Source organism: Eleutherodactylus coqui, chromosome 2, assembly GCF_035609145.1.
Source record: "Eleutherodactylus coqui strain aEleCoq1 chromosome 2, aEleCoq1.hap1, whole genome shotgun sequence".
In the NCBI taxonomy this organism is placed as follows: domain Eukaryota; kingdom Metazoa; phylum Chordata; class Amphibia; order Anura; family Eleutherodactylidae; genus Eleutherodactylus; species Eleutherodactylus coqui.
Genome location: NC_089838.1, coordinates 76,747,752 through 76,768,322, shown reverse-complemented (window position 1 = coordinate 76,768,322; position 20,571 = coordinate 76,747,752). Strand labels below are relative to the sequence as shown.

The window sequence follows — 20,571 nt, the reverse complement described above, 5'->3', positions numbered from 1 at the left end:
AAGTGTTGTGGAATATAGATATATGCGTCCCCCACAACTCCGTCTCCCTCTCCCCTCACACAGCCCCGCCCCGTCTCCCCTCACACACCACAGCCCGTCTCCGCCTCCTCTCAAACAGCACACTGTGCGGCTCCTCCCGCTGCATACACTGAGCAGCTCCCAGCAAGTAAACACTACCGCACCAACCAGCAGGCAGAGCATGCTCCTGGATCACGTGACTTTGGTGGTCACATGACGTACCCTCGTCAGAAAGTCCTCGCGAGCAGGGGCACCGTCAGTGCAGCACCCCATAGCAATAAGTGAGAGCGGTGAAGCGGAGGAGGACGGGTCCACCGTGCAGCGCTATGGAGGGGAGGCAGCCCGAGTACGAGATTCGGTTCCGACCTGGCTGGGTGGAGGTTGTGCAGGTAAGGACGTAGCTGCGCCTTCCGCCTGGGCCTCGCTGGTAGTGACCGTCACATATTATGTACAGTACGGGGGGCGGCTGGGCGCGGGGTCGGACTCCACGTGTGCGGCCGCCTTATTCACATCATCGTACTTCCACAGTGTATTTTGGTTGTGTTAAAAAATAATATGCAGCATGTTCTATTGTGTCTATTACACACCCGAATAGCTTAAATCAATGGGAGCGTCCGTGTGTGTATGTATGTATATATATAATGTGTGTGTGTATGTGTGTGTGTGTATATATATATATATATATAGTGTGTGTGTGTTAGTTACACCAGGTATATGCATATTTTAGTGGTGTAAATATGAAATCTAACACCCCCCCCCCCCCCCATGTGAATGAGCCCGATGTTTTCTGACCCAGAGCCAGGCCTCATGCACACGGGCGGATTTTGACTTGCAGAATCCGGAATCGCCACCTGCGGCCATTCTGCAATCATCATTGCAGTCAGATCGCCGGATGCGTATCATCGCCTAACAGCGCAGCATTGTCTGCGGATAAGAAGACTGCGGACAGGTCCGCGGGGGCGCCGGCCGGGCACAGGGTTGGATTCTGCCCAAATACATGCATTTTAGTGGAAAATAAAAGGCGTCTGTGTAAGATGTTCCATTGTAGTGCACTAGCCTCCCATTCACACACCCTGTATTCCCACCCCATGCTGTAGCACGCTGCCCCCCATGCTGTAGCACGCTGCCCCCCATGCTGTAGCACGCTGCCCCCCATGCTGTAGCACGCTGCCCCCCATGCTGTAGCACGCTGCCCCCCATGCTGTAGCACGCTGCCCCCCATGCTGTAGCACGCTGCCCCCCATGCTGTAACACGCTGCCCCCCATGCTGTAGCACGCTGCCCCCCATGCTGTAGCACGCTGCCCCCCATGCTGTAGCACGCTGCCCCCCATGCTGTAGCACGCTGCCCCCCATGCTGTAACACGCTGCCCCCCATGCTGTAGCACGCTGCCCCCCATGCGGCTGTTTCCTACTGAGTGAAAGCCGCCAGCCAATGTGAATAAAGTCAGTACTTGCCTCTTCTCCACCGCAGTGATCCAGCGCTGGAGCCCCAGACATGTACTGCTGCAGGTGATCGCTGGCCATGGTGGTCACTCCCATACTGCTGGCGTCTGAGCGGTAGGATGCAGTGATCAGATTCTGACTGCTTACAAGCAAAAACCGGGAGAATCGCTGCAGCTTCAGCACTGGGCTGCCGGGGCAGAGAACGAGGGAGTACTGGTTCTTTCTTTGCTTTATCACACTTGTGGGGTTTAACAAATAACTCCTTTAGGCCCCCTGTCCACGGGCAGTAAACCACCGCCGACTCACGCTGTCTGAAAGCGCCGGCACCTTTCCACTAGAGGAGAATCATTGCGGTTCTCCGCTCGCTGCCGGCAATCCGCAGTAAGCTGCGGATTGCCGCGATCAGCCTGTCTGTCAGCTGGCTCCTGCTCCAGGGCGGAGATTAGCCATGGGATACTGCAGCCCGTGGACAGGCAGCCATAGGGGATGTTTTTACACTTGCTGATTTGTCACAGATTTTAGTGCGGAGCTGTCACCCTTTTCATTTGAGTTCATGACACCCTTTTTTGTTTTTCCATTTTCGGATTGCTATGATACCACATTTAAATCTATATTTCTTTGGTTTGTTTTGTTGAACTACTTTTATTTTTTTTTTCAAAGATATTTCATTTTTTATAATGAGTTTCTGCCGCCATCTTCTGACAGCCATAATGTTTTTTGTGTGTAAGGGCTCAATTTTGCGCAACACCCTGTAGTTTCTATTGGTACCATTTCAGAGTAAGGCCTCCTTCCCACGAACGGATTTACGCCGCGTAAATCCGCGGCAAAAATCCGCTGCGTTGCCCCCTGCTATTAGGTTCTATTGAACCTAATAGTCCAATGCTCACGATGCGTAATTCCACCGCGGAATTTCGCACCGTGAAATCTCCCGTCCTTACCCGCAGCATGCTCTATTTGCCGCGGCTGTACGCGCTGAAGGCTTCCATTGCAGTCAATGGAAGCCGTCCGTTCACGCTATCTCCCGCTGCAACCAGCGGAAGATAGTGTGAAAAAACGCTTCCCCGCCTACCGCCGCGCGTCATATGACGCGTCCGGCGCGTCACGTGACGCGGCCGGCCGCGTCACGTGACGCGGTGGGCGTGTCACATGACGCGACAGCGGTGGGCGGGGAAGCGTCTTCACGCTATCTTCCGCTGGTAAGTATGGGGTCTCTGGGGGGCGCCGTGACGGGCTTCACTGCGGAATATTATGCGGCGGAGCCCGTCACGCTCGTGTGAAGCCGGCCTTAATATGACTTTTTGATTGCTTTTTTATTGCGCTTTTTTTTTTTGATCACTCTGTCTTTTCTAGCTTTATTTCTTTTTTTTTTTCTGCTGACGTTCACAGCGCGGGGTAAATAATGCATTACTTTGCTAGATTGCACTTCTATGGCCGCAGCATTACCCAATGTGTATTTTTGTTTTGCTTAGATTCTCTTATTATAAATATAGCAAAAGGGGGGGTTAAAAAAAAAATGTAATAAAAGTTAAATTTTCAAACTTTTTTTTTTTTCTTCTTAGTCCCCATAGGAGACAAAACTTGTGATGGTTTGATTTGCAATCCTATCGCGGTGGGAAGTGCAGTACCCCCAAACGTTGAGTGGGGCATTTAAATGCCGCTGTCAGAATTCAGAGCAGCATTTAAAGGGTTAACGGCTCAGATGAGCGACTCTGCTTAAGGAGATTACGTTGGATGTGGAATCTTCCGCTGCGGACATTCTGCAGTACCCTGTGTAACCTGAAAAGCGCAGCTCTTATGCCCCCCTGAACCCAATGTTCTCAGTCTAGTTATGCCAAGAAGCTAACCTATACTGTGTGCTGATATGTTGATGGATGCATAGTGATCTGCTCAGTGAGTCATCCCTATGACATTACCTCAGGGAACAAAGTGTCCTCCTGACCCATAGAACTATCCATTCTCCTTAGTGGAGTCAGATACAAAGGGTTAACATAACAATTAGTCATCCAACTTCTGACTATGGGAGGATGGCGCACCTGCTAGATCAAGAGCGTAGCTTTAGCCTTGAGATGCTTCACCTCCTCGGCTGAACTGTGTGGCCTTCAGAACGGGTTGCTATGAGCATTTTTCATGTTGTGCTTTAATAAGTTGCAGATCAGTCGTGAGATAAACGTGAAATGAAAATTGTGATGTTACAATAAACTGTCGGAATGTAAACTAAATGTCTTCTGTTGTAGGAGGATGTGGTGGTTCCCAGTAGAAGAGCTCTGATAACTGGAGCGACTGGTCTCCTCGGCCGAGCTGTATACAAAGAGTTCAAGGACAACAGCTGGCATGTATTGGGCTGCGGGTACAGCCGGGCACGACCTCGCTTTGAATCCCTTAATCTGCTGGATGCGTCCGCAGTGAAAGAATTGGTCCAGGACTTTAAGGTAAGATGATAAGATGTCACATGAAAAGCTCCTTGTAGACTCTAGTTGACTTGAGCTTCTTAAAGGGGTTGTCCCGCCGCCCAAAGTGATTTTTATTTTTTTTTTCTTTTCCGCCATTAATGCCCTGTAGAATAAAAGCATCATACACTACAGCATTACACATAAACGATATTCTGCTAACCTTTTTATTCCTTCTCTTTGTGAAGCTGACCTGTAAAATCATTCAAAAATGGCGCCGCCGAGGTAGTTCCCATCATGCACTGCTTTCCCTCCCTCAGCGTGACTGGAAGACCGGCGTCGTTATGGGAGACTCAAGCTGTGATGGGGAGAGCGATATCAGGCTGAGAGTGACAGCCCGATTATAGCTCTCTCCCTCCATGCGAGTCCCTTTACTGCTTTCAATGGAGTTGGCAGCCGCCCAGCCCCATTCAAAGCAATGGGAAAGCAATGCAATCTCCTGCTAGAGAAGTGACAGCTGTGGCAGGTGATTCCCTCATGTCCCCTCATTACTGCACACTGTGACAATGATGTGACCGTGCCCACTGATGAGGGGACATGAAGGAATCACCTGCCACAGCTGTCAAACCAGTAGCGGAAAATCGCGATCTCTATCATTGCTTTCAATAGCAGAGGATCGTGATCCTCTGCTATTGAAAGTAACACCACACGTGCCCACGAACAAGCACAGTGACGGCACCCCCCGCAAGGACACTGACGGCACCCCCCCCCCCCCCCCCTCAAAAAAAAAAAAAAAATACCAGGAATTAAGTGAGATCACAGCCGGACTGCAGCTACTGCGCATGCGCGAGCTGTACCAGGCTTGTCCACGGGCCCGGCAATCTCTACTGTGCATGCCCGAAGAGTGGAGAAGGCGGCTGGAAGATTTTGTCGTATCCAGGGACAACGGAATGGTAAGCATTGGGGGGGGGGGGGGGGGCACACCTGTAGGTAAGTATGGCTCATATACAATGCGCAATGTACCTTACAAAGTACATTGTAATGGCCATACAGAAGTGCATGCATACACTTCACGCAATGGGCAAACCCCCTTAAGATGTGTTTGAACATGCTAGCAGATTTTCAGCATCGGTTTACAGATATTGACCAGCCCTGGAAAAAATTCTTGTAAGACCATTTTCACACAAATGTATTGCAGACGTGTTTGGGTCCATAATACGAATAAGTGTTCCGGCCTGATCACAGGTGTCGGGATCCGAACATGGAGCTGCTTTGATTCCTATGATGCTCTACATTCGGGTTAGCAGTCTGGGGCTCATCCATATTATGGACATGTGACTGATGTCTGACGAGGTTCAGACTATGTTTAGGTCTGAGCTCAGCCTTTCCATCCTGGGGTCCTATTTCAATAACTGAAAATTGAACCATTGACTTTAACGAGGCGAACTGAGACCATAGGTACAAACCTTGCTCTTCATTGGACCAACTTTCATTGGAGGGCACAATGTAGTTCACGTTTTAATCCACCATTAAAATTCTACACAAGTTAACGCGTTTAAAGGAAGTCTGTCGGCAGTGTCAGAACTTCTGCCAGACTCCATAGTAAAGTTATAAATATTGAAGGGGCTGTCCTATTTACAGACTAAAGAAATAGTTCTAGGAAGATGGGTTTGCTGCAAATCTAAACCTGTCCGTGCTGATTGATTTCACACAGCCTACATGTTTTGATCACCGCTGTATACATACGTAGAAAATACACTTTTACCGTATCTAAATTGTATGTTTTTTTTTTTTTTTTTCAGCCACACGTGATCATTCATTGCGCTGCCGAAAGGAGACCTGATATTGTTGAGAATCAGCCGGATTCTGCTGCCATGCTAAATGTGGGGGCATCTGAAAATTTAGCTAAAGTAGCAGGTAATATATTGATCTACTTTTAACTTGTAAATATTTACTTCGCCAGTGTCTATTACCCATGTTATAAAGTTTAATTTTATTTTCTACCTGCAATTGGTATATAATGAAACTGTAACGCCCTTCTCATACAAAGCAAAGCATGCCTTGGTGCAGTTCAGTTTTAAAGGGCAACTCCAGTGAAAACCCATGCCTACCCTTGTCACACTCTGGAAGTCTCCTCTGTGTATTCCAGACACTTCCATGCAGTGCAGCCCCCTGTCTGATGCTTGTTAGTTGTCATTGTGAGAATAAGTTTTTTTTTTTGTTTTTTTTATGTAGTTGTTTTTTTTTTTTGTTTTTTTTTTACTTTGAGTTTCACATTTATGCCATGATTCAATGAGCCCAGCATTAGCTAGGGTTATACCATTCTAGCTGCAAGAGGATAGTTTAATTATGATTACCTTCTTATAATCACCTAAATAAGCTACAGTCAGGAAGATGAGCTGTGATCTCCTCTATTATAGCTGTGTGTCAGGAGCTGTATGATCACCAGTAACTGTAACAAGAGTGCATGTCTCCCCTTCAACACAGTTGCTGTGGTAGAGCCATGCAATAACATCACACAGGATATGAAATTGACTAGAAAACAAATCCATAACCCCAAGTAAATTTGAGCTGGTCAGAACTGCGATCACATGACCATCTGAGGAGAAGGAGGCCAGGAGTTTCAGATAGAAATAATGAACCAAGGTAGCACTAGCTCACTTCTATATATACTGGGGAAATAGCTGCATTAAAAAAAAACAAAAAAAAAAAAACACCAGGACCCGTAACAGTTTTAAATTGGGACACCTAATAGATTTACGTTTTAAAGATTAAACTCACCGTCTTGTCCCTAACATGGTGTCCTCATACAAATAAGCCTGCTGGCTTGTCTTTCCTTCTAGGCCTCATTCAGACGACCGCTGTATAGCTGCGAGAAAAGATCGCTGCTATAGTGCTGTAAAGATCGCGTGAACTGGCTACTTGAAGTAGCTTGTTCACACCATCTGAGGTGCGTGCTTTTAAAGGGGTTGTCTCGTGAAATCAAGTGGGGTTATACACTTCTGTATGGCATAATTAATGCACTTTGTAATGTACATCGTGCATTAAATATGAGCCATACAGAAGTTATTCACTTACCTGCTCCGTTGCTGGCGTCCCCGTCGCCATGAATCCGTCTAAATTCGCTGTCTTCTGGCGTTTTTAGACGCGCTTGCGCAGTCCGGTCTTCTCCCTGGTGAATGGGGCCGCTCGTGCCGGAGAGCTGGTCCTCGTAGCTCCGCCCCGTCACGTGTGCCGATTCCAGCCAGTCAGGAGGCTGGAATCGGCAATGGACCGCACAGAGCCCACGGTGCACCATGGGAGAAGACCCGCGGTGCATCGTGGGTGAAGATCCCGGCGGCCATCTTGGTAAAGGAAGAAAGAGGTCGCCGCAGCGCGGGGATTCGGGTAAGTAATAAACTTTTTTTTTTTTTTTTCTTAACCCATCCCTTGGGTTTGTCTCGCGCCGAACGGGGGGCCTATTGAATAAAAAAAACGTTTCGGCGTGAGACAACCCCTTTAAGGCTCCCATAAAAGCCTATGGAAAGCCCTCAGCAAATATAGAACATGTCCCATCTCTGTGCACACCTCGAAACCGACATGTGAGTTTGCGCTCGCGTTTCCCATCTTGAATCGGTGCACCTAACATTCTCTCATCTGAACGCTTCTATAGGAACCTATTGGTTCCTGTTAGAAGCATGTTCTGTGCGCTTCTAACAGCGCTCCTCTGCAGGAGAACTTAAGGTGACTTTTAGAAGTCCTAACTACCCAAACCTTTTCAGTAGGACACTTTCTTTAGATCTCCGAGCTGCACACGTGGCACACACAGGTCACTGCTGCAAAGTTTTCGGATGTCTGAGTACTCCCTTAATAGTAACTATAGCCAAAGTTACTTATTGCATTTACTCCACATCTTTGCTTTGGTTGTACATGACCGTACTCTCCCCCTCCCCTCTCTGACTAGAGTATATATTAGCCATGAGGGGGTATGTGGGACCCACACCAGATCATAGACTTGAAGGCTCACAATTTTTATTATAGAATTTGCCAAAGAGCATTTAACTAAACTGTGATTGATAGAGGAACTGAAACACACATATGTGGATGGAGTTTTTCCACTACGGCGTATAAACCACCTAGTAACCCAGCCTAGTAAATTAGTAGAGTTTAGTATGGATTTGGCACCAATCTGCAGCAAACTGTACAGCTAAAAAAAATTGACATACATCCTTACAAGCAGGAGCGTTACAATTACCTCTTATTACCATGTGAATCTTTCAGCAGAACATAGGCTACCATTTGCGGAGCAGTAAGCAGAATACCCTGTCAATGTTCTAACGGACCCTGACAACTCACTAAGTTAACTTGAGTAACTTTGGCAACAGGTACAGTACCTTGGAAAACCATAGGTGGTGCATTGTGTTCTACCGAATGTCAAACCTAGACTCTTCTACAGTTGGGTTGGGTAACTGCTGCTCCTTCAGTTTTTGGATCGGATAGATTCAGATGTTAATAGAAATAAACTGCCCATTCAGCTGAGACTAACAGGCATGCTCAGATTCTGCTCTTTCATGTAGTATTCTCTCCTTTTTTTTTCTCTCTTCTAAAGCCGCAACTGGAGCATTCCTGATCTACATCAGCTCAGATTATGTTTTTGATGGGGCGAACCCTCCTTACAGAGAAGACTCTGTGCCCAATCCCTTGAACCTCTATGGTAAAACCAAGCTAGAAGGGGAACGAGTCGTGCTACAGAACAATGATGGTAAGAACAAGAGTTTGCTCAGTCAATATGCAATAGCCTTTATTACCCCCCCCCCCCCCCCCTCCCTTAACACCACAGGGCGTAAGCTTGTGTCCTGGCTGCCTGGTACTAAAGGAAACGGGATATAAACTTACAACTGTCATGGCATGAGCTCAGAATCTGAATCCCTCAACATCTTCTGCGGGAGTGACTGACATCCGGTCTCCCAGTGCATAAGCGGGGATCGATGAAAACGCTGATCCCCACTGTTAACCTCTTATATGCTGCAACCAGTGATAGTGGCATGTAAAGGGTTTATAGAGGGAGTGTGCTCCCTATGTGACGTTATCGGCATGCCTTGTTTTCTTCATGGAGGCTCGATGGGTTGCATTGTTTGCGCATCTGGGTCTGCAATGATATATGATCATTTTCTATTATAATACACTGCAGCAAGTCTGTACTGCATTGAATTATTGATATCATACAATTGCAGGTTCAAGTCCCCTACAGGGACATAAATGTGTGTGTGCATTAAAAAAAAGCCTTTTGCCGCTTTTTTTTTTTTTTTTTTTTTTTAAATTCTTGCTCAGTATTACCACATCTCTATACAGTAAATTAAACACTGTTTATCCTGCATGGAAGAAAAATGTTTATAAAAAGAGAAAAAAAAGCTTAAACTCAGCCAAAATGCTTGTTTTGTTTCCCAAAAAAGCGCAATAAGGCTGGGTTCACACAGGGCTGATTTGCCGCGGTTTTTCTGTTGCGGTTTTGACGCAGAAGAACTGCTTCTGCGGCAAAACCGCTTCAAAGGTTAATTTGGGCTTGCGGATTTTTTCCGCAGCGCTTTTTTACTATTTGTCACGTATTTGGTGCGGTTTTGGCTGCGTCCATAGAGGTCTATGGACAAAAAAGCGCTGCGGAAAAGACCAAAGACTGAACATGCTGCATCTTTTAAAACCGCAACGCAGTTGCATTTCCGCACTGCGGCTGTGCGGAAAAAAATCGTCCTGTGAGAACAGCTCTTTGGCAAATCTCATTTGTGCTGCATTGCACTGCAAACGCAGCGGTTTTGCCGCAGTGCGGATATGCAACGGCAATCCGTGGCAAAACTGCGGCAAATCTGCCCTGTGTGAACCCAGCCTAAAACTGATCAAAAAAGCTGTATGTACCCCAAAACAGAACCTATAAAAACTACTGCTCGTCATGCAAAAACAAACCCTCAGGTAACCATGTTGACGGAAAAATAAAGTCATAGCTTTTGAAAAGTGGAAATGAAAATTCCCCCAAAAAGTGTCGTTTCTTTAAGCCCAAAATAGGCCATGGCCTTAAGGGGTTAATAGATACTCCAACCCGCTTTCTATTGTCTCGATGGCTAGGTGCCGCCGTGCTCAGAGTACCAGTGTTGTACGGAGAGGTGGAGAAGATAGAGGAGAGCGCAGTCACAATTATGTTCGACAAGGTACAGTTCAGTAACAAATCGGCCAACATGGACCACTGGCAGCAGAGGTTTCCCACGTACGTCAAGGATGTGGCAAGCGTATGTCTACAGCTGACAGAGAAAAAGCTTCAGGTGAGAGTTCAGTAGCTCATCCACCCACTATTCTAGTTATACAGAATGCAGTATAGATGCACCTTGTGTAAAAAGAACTCCTCTCTCGTCTGCATATACCTATATACCACTCTGTAGGGAAAGGAAAACTCCCTATTAGAGAAACCTTTTACACCAAGTTGGTGAAGTGAGTCCTATAGGCCATGCAATGCACCTTGGGGAAAAAATGTATGCAAATAAGCTCTCTTCCAGGAGGAAGAAAGCTGTCGGTCTAGTGCCACCTATGGAGTAATAACTCTTAAGTCAATGTCTGAAGCTTTAAGCATGCCTTGCCATATTACTGTAGCATTACCTGGCCTATAAGACTCCTAAACGACAAATTGACTGGAGAAACATCATCAACCCCTAGATTCAATTTTTGGTGTGTAACCTGTTGATGTATTCCCTTGTAGTCATTCAGTTAAAGGGTTTTTCTGGCCTGCATCCAGTGCAGCGGGCTGCATATAATCATCAGTGAAGTTGTAGCGCCAACTTCACTCCCACTGAAAACAGTAGGAGCGCCATGCTGCTACTCCCTTTCCTGGTCAGGACCTCGCACCCATCTAAAGGCTGGCACTGCAGTGGGGGCTCTGACCATTCGGATTCAGCATAGTATGTCAGGGGAGTTGCTTTAAAAGAGCTAAACGGGGGTGGGGTGGGGGTGGAGAAGCCCTCCTGAACATTCATTAGCATTTGTTTAGTTAAAAGGTAACTTTAAAAAAAAAAAACCCTTTTCCCATAAAGTGTAGATAAGAAACTGCACTCCACCCTATTCTGGAAATATGCCTGCAGCACTTGGACTGGCAGCTTACAATGTGGTTTATATTTTATCCCTGATGAGACCCTGGAACAATTCTATATCTGTAAATTAAATTCTCTTGCTGGTGATGTTCTTCTGTTGGCTCTAAGTGGCAGTATCAGCATGACAGCTTCCCTGCACATCATCACTGGCCCCAGATAGGGCTCGCAAAACGGAAAAATGTCTCATATTGTGTTGGCCTGTAGATGGAAGAGATACAATTCAGTGATATTTTGCAGTCTCCTTTGTATCACACAGCATGGACTGTTATCTTGTATCAAGTCTCAAAATAGACACTCATATTCTCTTATTTCATTGGCGCTCCAGTTGACAGTCAGGTTCAGCACACTTACCAGCCACGTTCAGGTATACAATGTATTTGGAAAGTCTTCAGACCATTTTAATTTTATTTTCTTCCATTTAAAAAATTATGGAGGCCACGGCGCTCTTCGGAAATGTCAGTACAGTAGGAATTTTTTTTTTGTAGCCTTTTCCAGATCTGTGCCTCCACACAATCCGGTCTCGACAGGCAGTTCCTTCCTCCTCATGGCTTGGTTTTTGGCTCTGATGTGCATTGTGAGCTGTGAGACCTTATATAGGCAGGGATGTGTCTTTTAGAATTGGGTTCAATCAACTGCATTTACCACAGATGGATTCCAATTAGTGTGCAGGAACACCTGAAAGATGATCAAGATAAAACTAAATTTCAAGTATCATATAGAAGGGTCTGAATACTTATGTCAATGCAAAATGTTAGATTTTAATTTTTCAGTGATTTACAAAGGTTTCTAACATCATGTTTTCACTTTCTCATGATGGGGAATTAAAGGGGTTGTCCCGTGAAATCAAGTGGTGTTATACACTTCTGTATGGCCATATTAATGCACTTTGTAATATACATCGTGCATTAAATATGAGCCATACAGAAGTTATACACTTACCCCCTCCGGTGTTGGCGTCCCCGTCTCCATGGCGCCGACTAACGCTGCCTTCTGCCGGGATTAGACGCGCTTGCGCTGTCTGGCCTTTTCTGTCCGGCTCCGGCGTGCTCGCGCTGCAGAGGTCTTTGCGGCGCGAGCACGCCGGAGCGGCCCCTTCAGCGCAAGCGTGTCTAATCCAGGCAGAAGACAACTTCGGTCGGCGCCCTGGAGACGGGGACGCCAACACCGGAGGGGGTAAGTGTATAACTTCTGTATGGCCAATATTTAATGCACGATGTACATTACAAAGTGCATTAATATGGCCATACAGAACTGCTTAACACCACTTGCTGCCGCTGGACAACCCCTTTAAGCACAGAATGATGGGGGAAAATGTGAAATTTAATAAAACTTGCACAAGGTCACAATATAACAAAATGTGGAAAAAAGGGTGACGGGGTCTGAAGGGTTTTGCGATGCAGTGTATGCTGCTTGTGACTCTATTCTGGCCGTGATCATTCTTAATTGCAAGGAATCAGTTGAAAATATTGACAGATACAACTGTAGCTTTAAATCAATTTCTTTCCCATCATCATATTCAGATTGGCCAACACAGTTACGACATATTCTCAGTTATATTACCAACTTCATATTCTATGGCCCGATACTCAGTGTGGAGTGACTGGGGTCTCACACTTCTGTATACTGTGACACACATCCTATATACACAAATCATAACCTTTGCATTTTGAGCAAATGTCTTCTAGTGTAGGATTGTGATTTTCAACTACTGTCATACAGATCCTGAAGAGCAGCAAGGGAATGAGTTAATGCATATCTAAATACATTTTTTTAAATTATTTTTTTAACACCTTAACGACACAAGACACAGTTACATCCTATGCGTTCAAGGTTTGTATGGAGGGGATCAGGAGCCGATCCCGCTCATACAATGCCGGTACTGACTGTTTCTCACAGCTGACAGCTGCGATCGGTGTGAACACTGATCAGGCTGATAACTATGTAAATACACTGTCAGTTCTGACAGCAGCACTTACAGGGGTTCTGTCATTAGAAAAAAAAAATTAATACAGGCAGTCTTCTTACTGCATTTTCTCCACCCTGATCTTGTCCTGGCTCCTCCAGCCGGCCGGATCCTCTTCTTCCTGTTATGTAGCGTACATTGCCGGCATTCTACGTCCTGCTGGTCACTGGTGACTTAGCGTTCACTGCCTAGAAGGGAATGCCGAATCCTATGCTGGGCTGTTGCCACAACTGTGCATGCTCGCTGTCTCGCAACAATAGTATATGAACACTCGCGGTGACAGTGCGCATGTAGTGACATAGCGTACATTGACCTGCAGAAGGAGACTGCCACGAATGTGCGTAACTTCACAGGAAGAAGAGGATCCATCTGGCTGGATATGAGGGGACCTGGGGAGACTGGAAAAGCCAGGAAAAGATGCAGTAAAAAGACTGCCAGGGGAGGAATAGGTAAGTATTTTTTTTTTAATGACCGAATCCCTTTATATCCCCTGATCAGTTTGTGGAGTCTCAAAAGGCCCCCAGCAATGAGATCACTCAGTGCCATTCGGTTGCCATGGCAGCCTGGGACCTTCTGAAGGCTGCAATAGAAGCTGTCCTCCGTGCACAGATTCAGGATTACTGACATCAGATCCTACTATTCCCTATGATGCCGTTACATACGTCCTGCCGCTCTTGTCGCCCAGCACTTTGAGAACTGGCTGTGCTGCCCAGTATGTCAGGATTTCTCTTCTATAAACCACTGACTGACATTTCAGAAATGGCTGATTTCAGTTTGTGCTCTTTGCCGAGTATTTTACAGGTGTGTTGAGGAGAGTACATCAGCCGATGCTGGTCACTTTAACTATATGACACCTGTATCCTGATGAGTCCTTTAATATGAATGGATCAAACACATCAGGACACGGTGCATTTGTTTTATTTGAGAGGCAGGATCTAGACAGGATCACCCTTTTCAGGGTGGTTGCTCTGTGGTAGGAACTAGGGCTGTGTAGTTGGCTGCACATGGGGTAGAATAGAGTCAGTTTTCCTGAACCTGTGCTGTAGGAAGGTTGCTGATCTGATTATTGTTACTTATATTGGTGTTTCTATATTATACTGGCATACAAATGTAGCAGAGCTTAATTTTGACAAGTTTAGGATAACTTGGCTGGACATGTACCTTTAAAGGGGTTTTCTGGGACTCCAATATTGGTTGCTTATCCTTAAGACATATCATCAATATCAGATCGGTCGTTGTTCACCATTCAGATCTCCCACCAATCAGCTGTTTGAAAAGACTGTGGAGTTCCAGAGAGCTCCTTGGCCTCTTCTCAGGCCAGTGTCCTCATGTTCATTTATCACATTGCCTCTTCAAACAGCTGGTCAGTGGGACCCTTACCAACCCGATATTGATTACCTGCCCTATTCCCCAGGACTATACAAATGGGAGAGTGCATGTACAAAGGGGTGAGGGCCCCGCTTGTAATCTATAAAAAAGTAGGGCTGACGCAAAATCTAAAAATGCCTGTTCTGTACAGTGGGCCAGCCATTGTTTTCTAAAGGCGTCGGATACATAAAGCTGTATGAGTTGGTCACCAAGGCTGAAGGACATCAGATCAGTGAATTGTCTCCTTCACTAGAGCTTTACAGGGCACAATACTCAAATATTAGATACTAAAGAAGGAAACCGCATCTTACAAATTAGCTGTGGGTGTCTGCGCCTGTATGGAAGGGGATAATTGTTCCATAGTTTGGAAGCAGGATTAACCATTCGTTTTGTGATTTCCCAGGATCCCTCACTGAAGGGCATTTTTCATTGGTCTGGAAATGAACAGATGACAAAATATGAAATTGCTTGTGCCATGGCCGATGCTTTCAACCTTCCCTGCAGCCACTTGAGACCAGTAAGTAATGTAAGATAGTTGTATGCCTGTATGACTGCACAGTAATCTTCAGTTCATCTTTGGGCAGCTTCCACACTGAACAAAACCTCGTTCACAAACAGGGAAGAGAAATCCTGACCGACTTCCTAATCTCTAGCATGCTTATTATCCTGAGGATTTACCATGGAGTTTTGGGGCTAGATCTTGGATTTGTGGCCGAGCCCACAATGGCATGAATTATTAGAATTCTATATCTTGTTGCAGGGAGTTGATGTAGCATTTGAGTGTCAGAAAAATAAATGGATTCATTTCAAGATTCCTGGGCTGCCTGCAGGGTCACATGTATTGTTGGAGAGGGTTAACTGTTGATGATATATAAGAAAAGAACTTAAACTCCTTAGAAAGAAGCCAGTAAGGTCAGGACTGAATGCTGTGAAGCTAAGTGGGAAAGTAATAATTTTGATTCAATATAGCTGCAGTGGTTATTCTTCACTGATAGTGCGCTAAATGGCCTTCAGATACCTTACGAGAACTAAAATATAGTGGGGGTGTATAATTATGATATATATAATATTTTATTTATTATAACACGATCTGACGGGCCTTTTTATCAAGCCACATCACAAACATGACCTGATAGGGAATTGGCCATGCCAGCACTGGGTGTCTTCAGTACGCCCGATGCTGCCATGGCAACTGAATGGCACCTTGAAATTTTTTTGTTTTTAATTTTGGGGAGGGCTTTACATGTGAGAACATTATTTTATTTATTTATTTATTTTTTTTGTAAACCTTTTCCACATTTTGTTCGTTCCAGAAGGTGAGTTGAAGATGCAGCCCCCTCCAAACCCTCTAGATGCTGCTGTCTGCATTGACAGTGGCGTATAAAAGGTTGAATCACTGGGATTAGAGCCAGGCTATAAATTACAGCAGCAATCCTGCTCAGCTTACTTGGGGGTTCACCTTCTGAGCTGCCTGGTAATTGGTGCCATACATGAACCTCATGTATTGGGAAGGGGTTACATCAATTTAGACCTCATGACAAGTCTTTGGGTCACCTGAAATTTTTAAAATTGAAAATTTGCTATTTTTCTGCCCCCCCCCCCCTTTACAGCATACATCTTTAAATTGAAAAGAGAATGCGGGTCTGGTTAATGAAAAGGGGTGGGGGGGGGAGGGAAACGTGCCAAAATATTTCTATAGGGCATATTTTCCTGGATCTGCTGTCCAATCTCCCATTTGATCTAAAGGCGTTGAAGATAACAAATTACCCATATGTTGTGTAAAGGATCCTTGTGTTACTTGATTGCTGTATTCTCTCTGGCCTGTCACTTCTTCACATGGCTTATTCATACTTGTACTTTATGTATCTCATGTCATGAGCCTCTTCAATGATGAAGGTCCCAGAAGTGTTAATGGAAATATCATGCTTGTATTTGTTTAGGTCGCAGATGAACCCGCTGGGCTGACCCCTCGACCATGGAACCCACAGCTGGACTGCTCCAAACTGGAGTCACTTGGCATCGGACAGCGGACGCCCTTCAGAGCTGGCATTAGGGAATCCCTTTGGCCATTTTTAGTGGAAAAGAAATGGCTACAAACAGTCTTCCATTAGTCCTTTTTGCTGTAGGGGAAATTGATATTTCTACTTTATTTTTCTTTTTCTTGAAAAAAAAGTTAGTTTTGTATTGGTGGTGTTAATGTATATATACATTGAAACAATTGTCAGTTCCACCTTTTAGGTTATTGGTTCATAAAGTTGATTATTTCATATAGCAGCTTACGGATTATTGGGGCAGCGGTTCATTAGATCAGTTTCTGTGATTTATGGTACTTGGCCTCATCCAGATGCTCCTGTCTACGTGCTGTAAGTCTGTGTGTGACACTCCAAGCCCTCTGCATGGCAGATACAGCCTTAGAATCATTTAGTCAGTGACTTATGAGTATTTCTGGGTAATATGTCTGTTTAGTGCAGAATCGATGCTATGCTAATACCAAAGCACTATACCATTGGTGAGTAGGGTTACCCAACATATCGTCATGCCCCATGCTCTGCTCATTCATGATTGTACTCCGTTAATTCTACCTGAGTGCTACAAGAAAACCTCAGAATAGTTCTTGAGAAGATCTACATTGTCACTATTATGCCAGAATGTATGTTAAAGGGATATTCTGGTTTCAGCAAAAAAGGATGTTCTTTGTATAATGAAAAGTTATACAAATATCCAGTATAATTTCTGTATCAACCCTTGTGGTCTTGCAGATGGATAGTTCATCGCTTGCTGCCAGCGGATATAAATCTGTCCTGATCGTGTGATGTGGTGAATGCACAGCTCTATAGCCGTACAGCAACTCCACTTGTGTCCATCACATGAGCAGATTTGTACTCCATTTGAATGACTCCAGGGAGAAATCTTGAAAAACTTATTGATAGATATATTTTTTTTTACGATGTATTGGAAAATTGTGTAACTTTTGATATATACTTGCTGAAACTATAAATGTTTAATCTGCAGTGTCACAATATAGTGTTTATAAACCTATTTCTGTACTTGTACAGGACAGATTTTATTCTTTCAATATGGGTCAAAATTACCTTTATTCACTTTTTTTTTTTTCCCTTCCATTATTGTCCAAAGACATCACATTTAAGAATGCTTTCTAGACATTTTACCCCAAGCATCTGTTCTGATGGCATACATTGTATGTGTCATCTCTGACATATGTTGACCAGTGCCTGTTGACCTTATTAGCAGTCCTGTCGTTCTTTTCATGTTTAGGCTAACGTTCTTCTTCCTAAGATTTATTGAAGCCATGTTTAAACTTGCAGGTTGAGTACAAATTAAAATGTTGTATATTTCTAAAATGTCGCTGCGTGTTTTTATTAAAGAACTGAAATATTTTTCTGCGAACAACCACAGCGTAACCAAAGATGTCCGTTTACATTTGTTTCTGTTTAAACTCAGTCTTGCTATTCGTTACATTAAAAAAGTCCATTCAAAGTGGGAAGCGAGACACTGCCATGTGAATGGGGCCATAGTCTCCTTTTTTTTTTTTTTTCTCCTGAAGGCTTTTTAGATAGAAAAAGAGAAACTGCGTGTGTTTTTGTTCAATATCGCCAAATATTAAAGCGGCATATTGGGCAAGAATACATGGACTAAGTTGGTATCGTTCAACCTCTGGGCATGGGTGTATTTTACTCAGTATTTCGCAGAATCGCCCATTAGAAAAGTAGACTAATGTGCAGAAAATTGGATCACCATAATATTCCTGTCCCTAGAGCTCAGCTACCACTGACTGCCTACAAGCAGGGTAGTCGACCTGCAAAGAACAACCTCCCTTTCTTGGTGGCTAAACCCTCCAACCGTTCACTAGGCCTCCCTCAAACATGCGTTGCGGTAAGCGCTGCAATTTAAATTGAGGCGCTTTGCTGCGATTTTTCTTTCGGCTGCAGCTGTCAGCAGAGTTTAGCATATCTCATCATTGAGGAGGTGCGCTAAACTGGCAAGAACAGACACCGGTCAAAAAATCACAGCGCTGGAAAGCGCTGCAATTGAGTGATCCCATTGAAGACAATGGGTGCGTTATATTGCTATTAGCGCTGTAAAAAAACATCTGTGAGGGAGGCCTTAAATGTTCAGCTAATGCATCACCATCCACTTGCCCCGATGCATTTCCCTACTCTATCTGTGTTTCATTTAGGAGAACTGCTGCTGCATACCATTCTGTCCTTATAAACAGCACAGTGATAGAACACTAACAGACTTGGCACGTGTTCCATATTGGAGTGCACATTCCAATAGCCACCTATCAAGCAATCAACAAGCAGCTTTCCCTCCATTTCCTGATACCAGTTGAGTGTAAGTAGTCATGCAAGCGCACTGCCTGAAGTGCATGCTCAATTCTAGCAGGCTTGTAATTGCCTATACTTAAGGCTGCATTCACAAGAACGTATATTGGCTCGGTTTTCAGGCCGAGCCGATATACGTCGTCCTCATCTGCAGGGGGGGGGGGGATGGAAGAGCCAGGAGCAGGAACTGAGCTCCTGCCCCCTCTCTGCCTCCTCTCCGCCACTCTGCACTATTTGCAATGGGGAGAGGTGGACTGGGGGTGGGGCTAATTCTCAGAACTTAGCCCCACCCCTGTCCCGCCTCCTTTCATTGCAAATAGTGCAGAGGGGCGGAGGCAGAGAAGGGGCGGGAGCTCAGTTTCTGCTCCTGGCTCTTCCATTTCCCCCCCCCCCCCCCCCCCCCTGCACATGAGGACGGCGTATATCGGCTCAGCATGAAAACCGAGCCGATATACGTTCGTGGGTATGCAGCCCCAGTGTAAGAGAAAAGCTCCACAGAGCATTAGCAGACATGGTACCACTCATGCATTGATCCTCTTCACCTGTCATTAAGGGCTCTTTCCCACGAGCGCATATCGGCCATTCGTTTTCATGGCTAGCCGATATGCGCTGTGATCTGGATTCCAATGCATCAGATCACATGGGCGTATTTCTGAGACGTAAAAACGTCCGGCCAGCCCAATATAGCGCTGGAACTATTGGGAGCCCATAGCAGCGGCCGTAGGTGGAAGGGAGTTTAGCAGCATGGCTGCTCATTCTGTGCTAATTGCCAGGCTCACTAGGCCATCTGAACGGGCAAACAAACGTTTGATTTGTGCACCCGTTCACCAGATTTTCCTCTCCCAAAGCAGCGTATATTGGCCAGCCGTGAAAACGGCGTCCGAATGCGCTCGTGGGAATAAAGCCTAAGGAACATTATTCAAGTCTTAGCGCAGATGGAACTTAATGCATTTGCAGATCAAATAATAAGGTGCACGCAGACACCACAAATGACATATTCCTTTCTGATGAATTTATAAAATTATAGGCAATATTTAACCCCCCTGACACTGAAGTATTCAAAGCACTAAATAAAATGTGACCTAAAAAGAGACCTAGCAGTTTCAAGCTATGTTGTCACAGATATTAGTTGCATATAAGTGATCACAAGTACAGCCTCTTCCGGTCTGATAATTGCAGAATTCTACAAAAGTTGCTAACATACAGTTCTAGCAATCCCATGGCATATGTAACATATGTAAGGCTTAAAAAAGACATATGTCCATCTAGTTCAGCCTATTTCCCACCCTACACTCCTCCATGTTAATCCAGAGGAAAGCAAAAAAACAAAACAATGAGGAAGAAGCCTTTACTTTTAGATGTTCCCTGAAACAAATAGTAAGAATAAATGATTAAAGGGGTTGTCCCGCGGCAGCAAGTGGGGTATACACTTCTGTATGGCCATATTAATGCACTTTGTAACATACATCGTGCATTAAATATTGGCCATAGAGAAGTTATACACTTACCCCCTCCGGTGTTGGCGTCCCCGTCTCCATGGCGCCGACCAAAGCCGCCTTCTGCCTGGATTAGACGTGCTTGCGCAGTCTGCCCTCTTCTGTCCCGCTCCGGCGTGCTCGCGCTGCAGAGGCCTTCTGCGCATGCGCAGAAGACCTGTGCGGCGTGAGCACGCCGGAGCGGCCGCTTCAGCGGGACAGAAGAAGCAAACTGCGCAAGCGCGTCTAATCTAGGCAGAAGAAGGCTTCGGTCGGCGCCATGGAGTATCTTTTAAAATCAACCCCCTCATCCCTGGGGACAGGCACCCAACTCCAATAATGAGTGCCCTCGGCTCAGCATTACGGCATTCCCATATGTGTTTAAAACTAGCTGTATCATGCTCATGCCTAATATCACCCTAGTGGTTATTAATCCTCCTATATTCTCTGTTTGTCTTTCC

The 20,571-nt window shown here is 45.3% G+C and overlaps 1 protein-coding gene across 2 annotated transcripts in view; it reads left to right on the top strand.

Moving 5' to 3' along the window:
• MAT2B (methionine adenosyltransferase 2 non-catalytic beta subunit) overlaps positions 1-17,651 on the top strand; it is a 46,550-nt gene extending 28,899 nt beyond the window's left edge. Inside the window, exons 1-7 of one of the 2 annotated variants that reach the window (XM_066591128.1) lie at positions 173-407; positions 3,697-3,891; positions 5,652-5,766; positions 8,438-8,590; positions 9,946-10,139; positions 14,693-14,806; positions 16,230-17,651. In XM_066591128.1, coding sequence (XP_066447225.1) covers positions 345-407; positions 3,697-3,891; positions 5,652-5,766; positions 8,438-8,590; positions 9,946-10,139; positions 14,693-14,806; positions 16,230-16,400 — 1,005 coding nt within the window. In that variant the 5' untranslated portion in view covers positions 173-344 and the 3' untranslated portion in view covers positions 16,401-17,651. Of the gene's footprint in view, positions 1-172; positions 408-3,696; positions 3,892-5,651; positions 5,767-8,437; positions 8,591-9,945; positions 10,140-14,692; positions 14,807-16,229 lie in introns of those variants that run through there. The other variant, XM_066591129.1, reaches the window with a different exon arrangement.
• Positions 17,652-20,571: the final 2,920 nt, after the last annotated feature.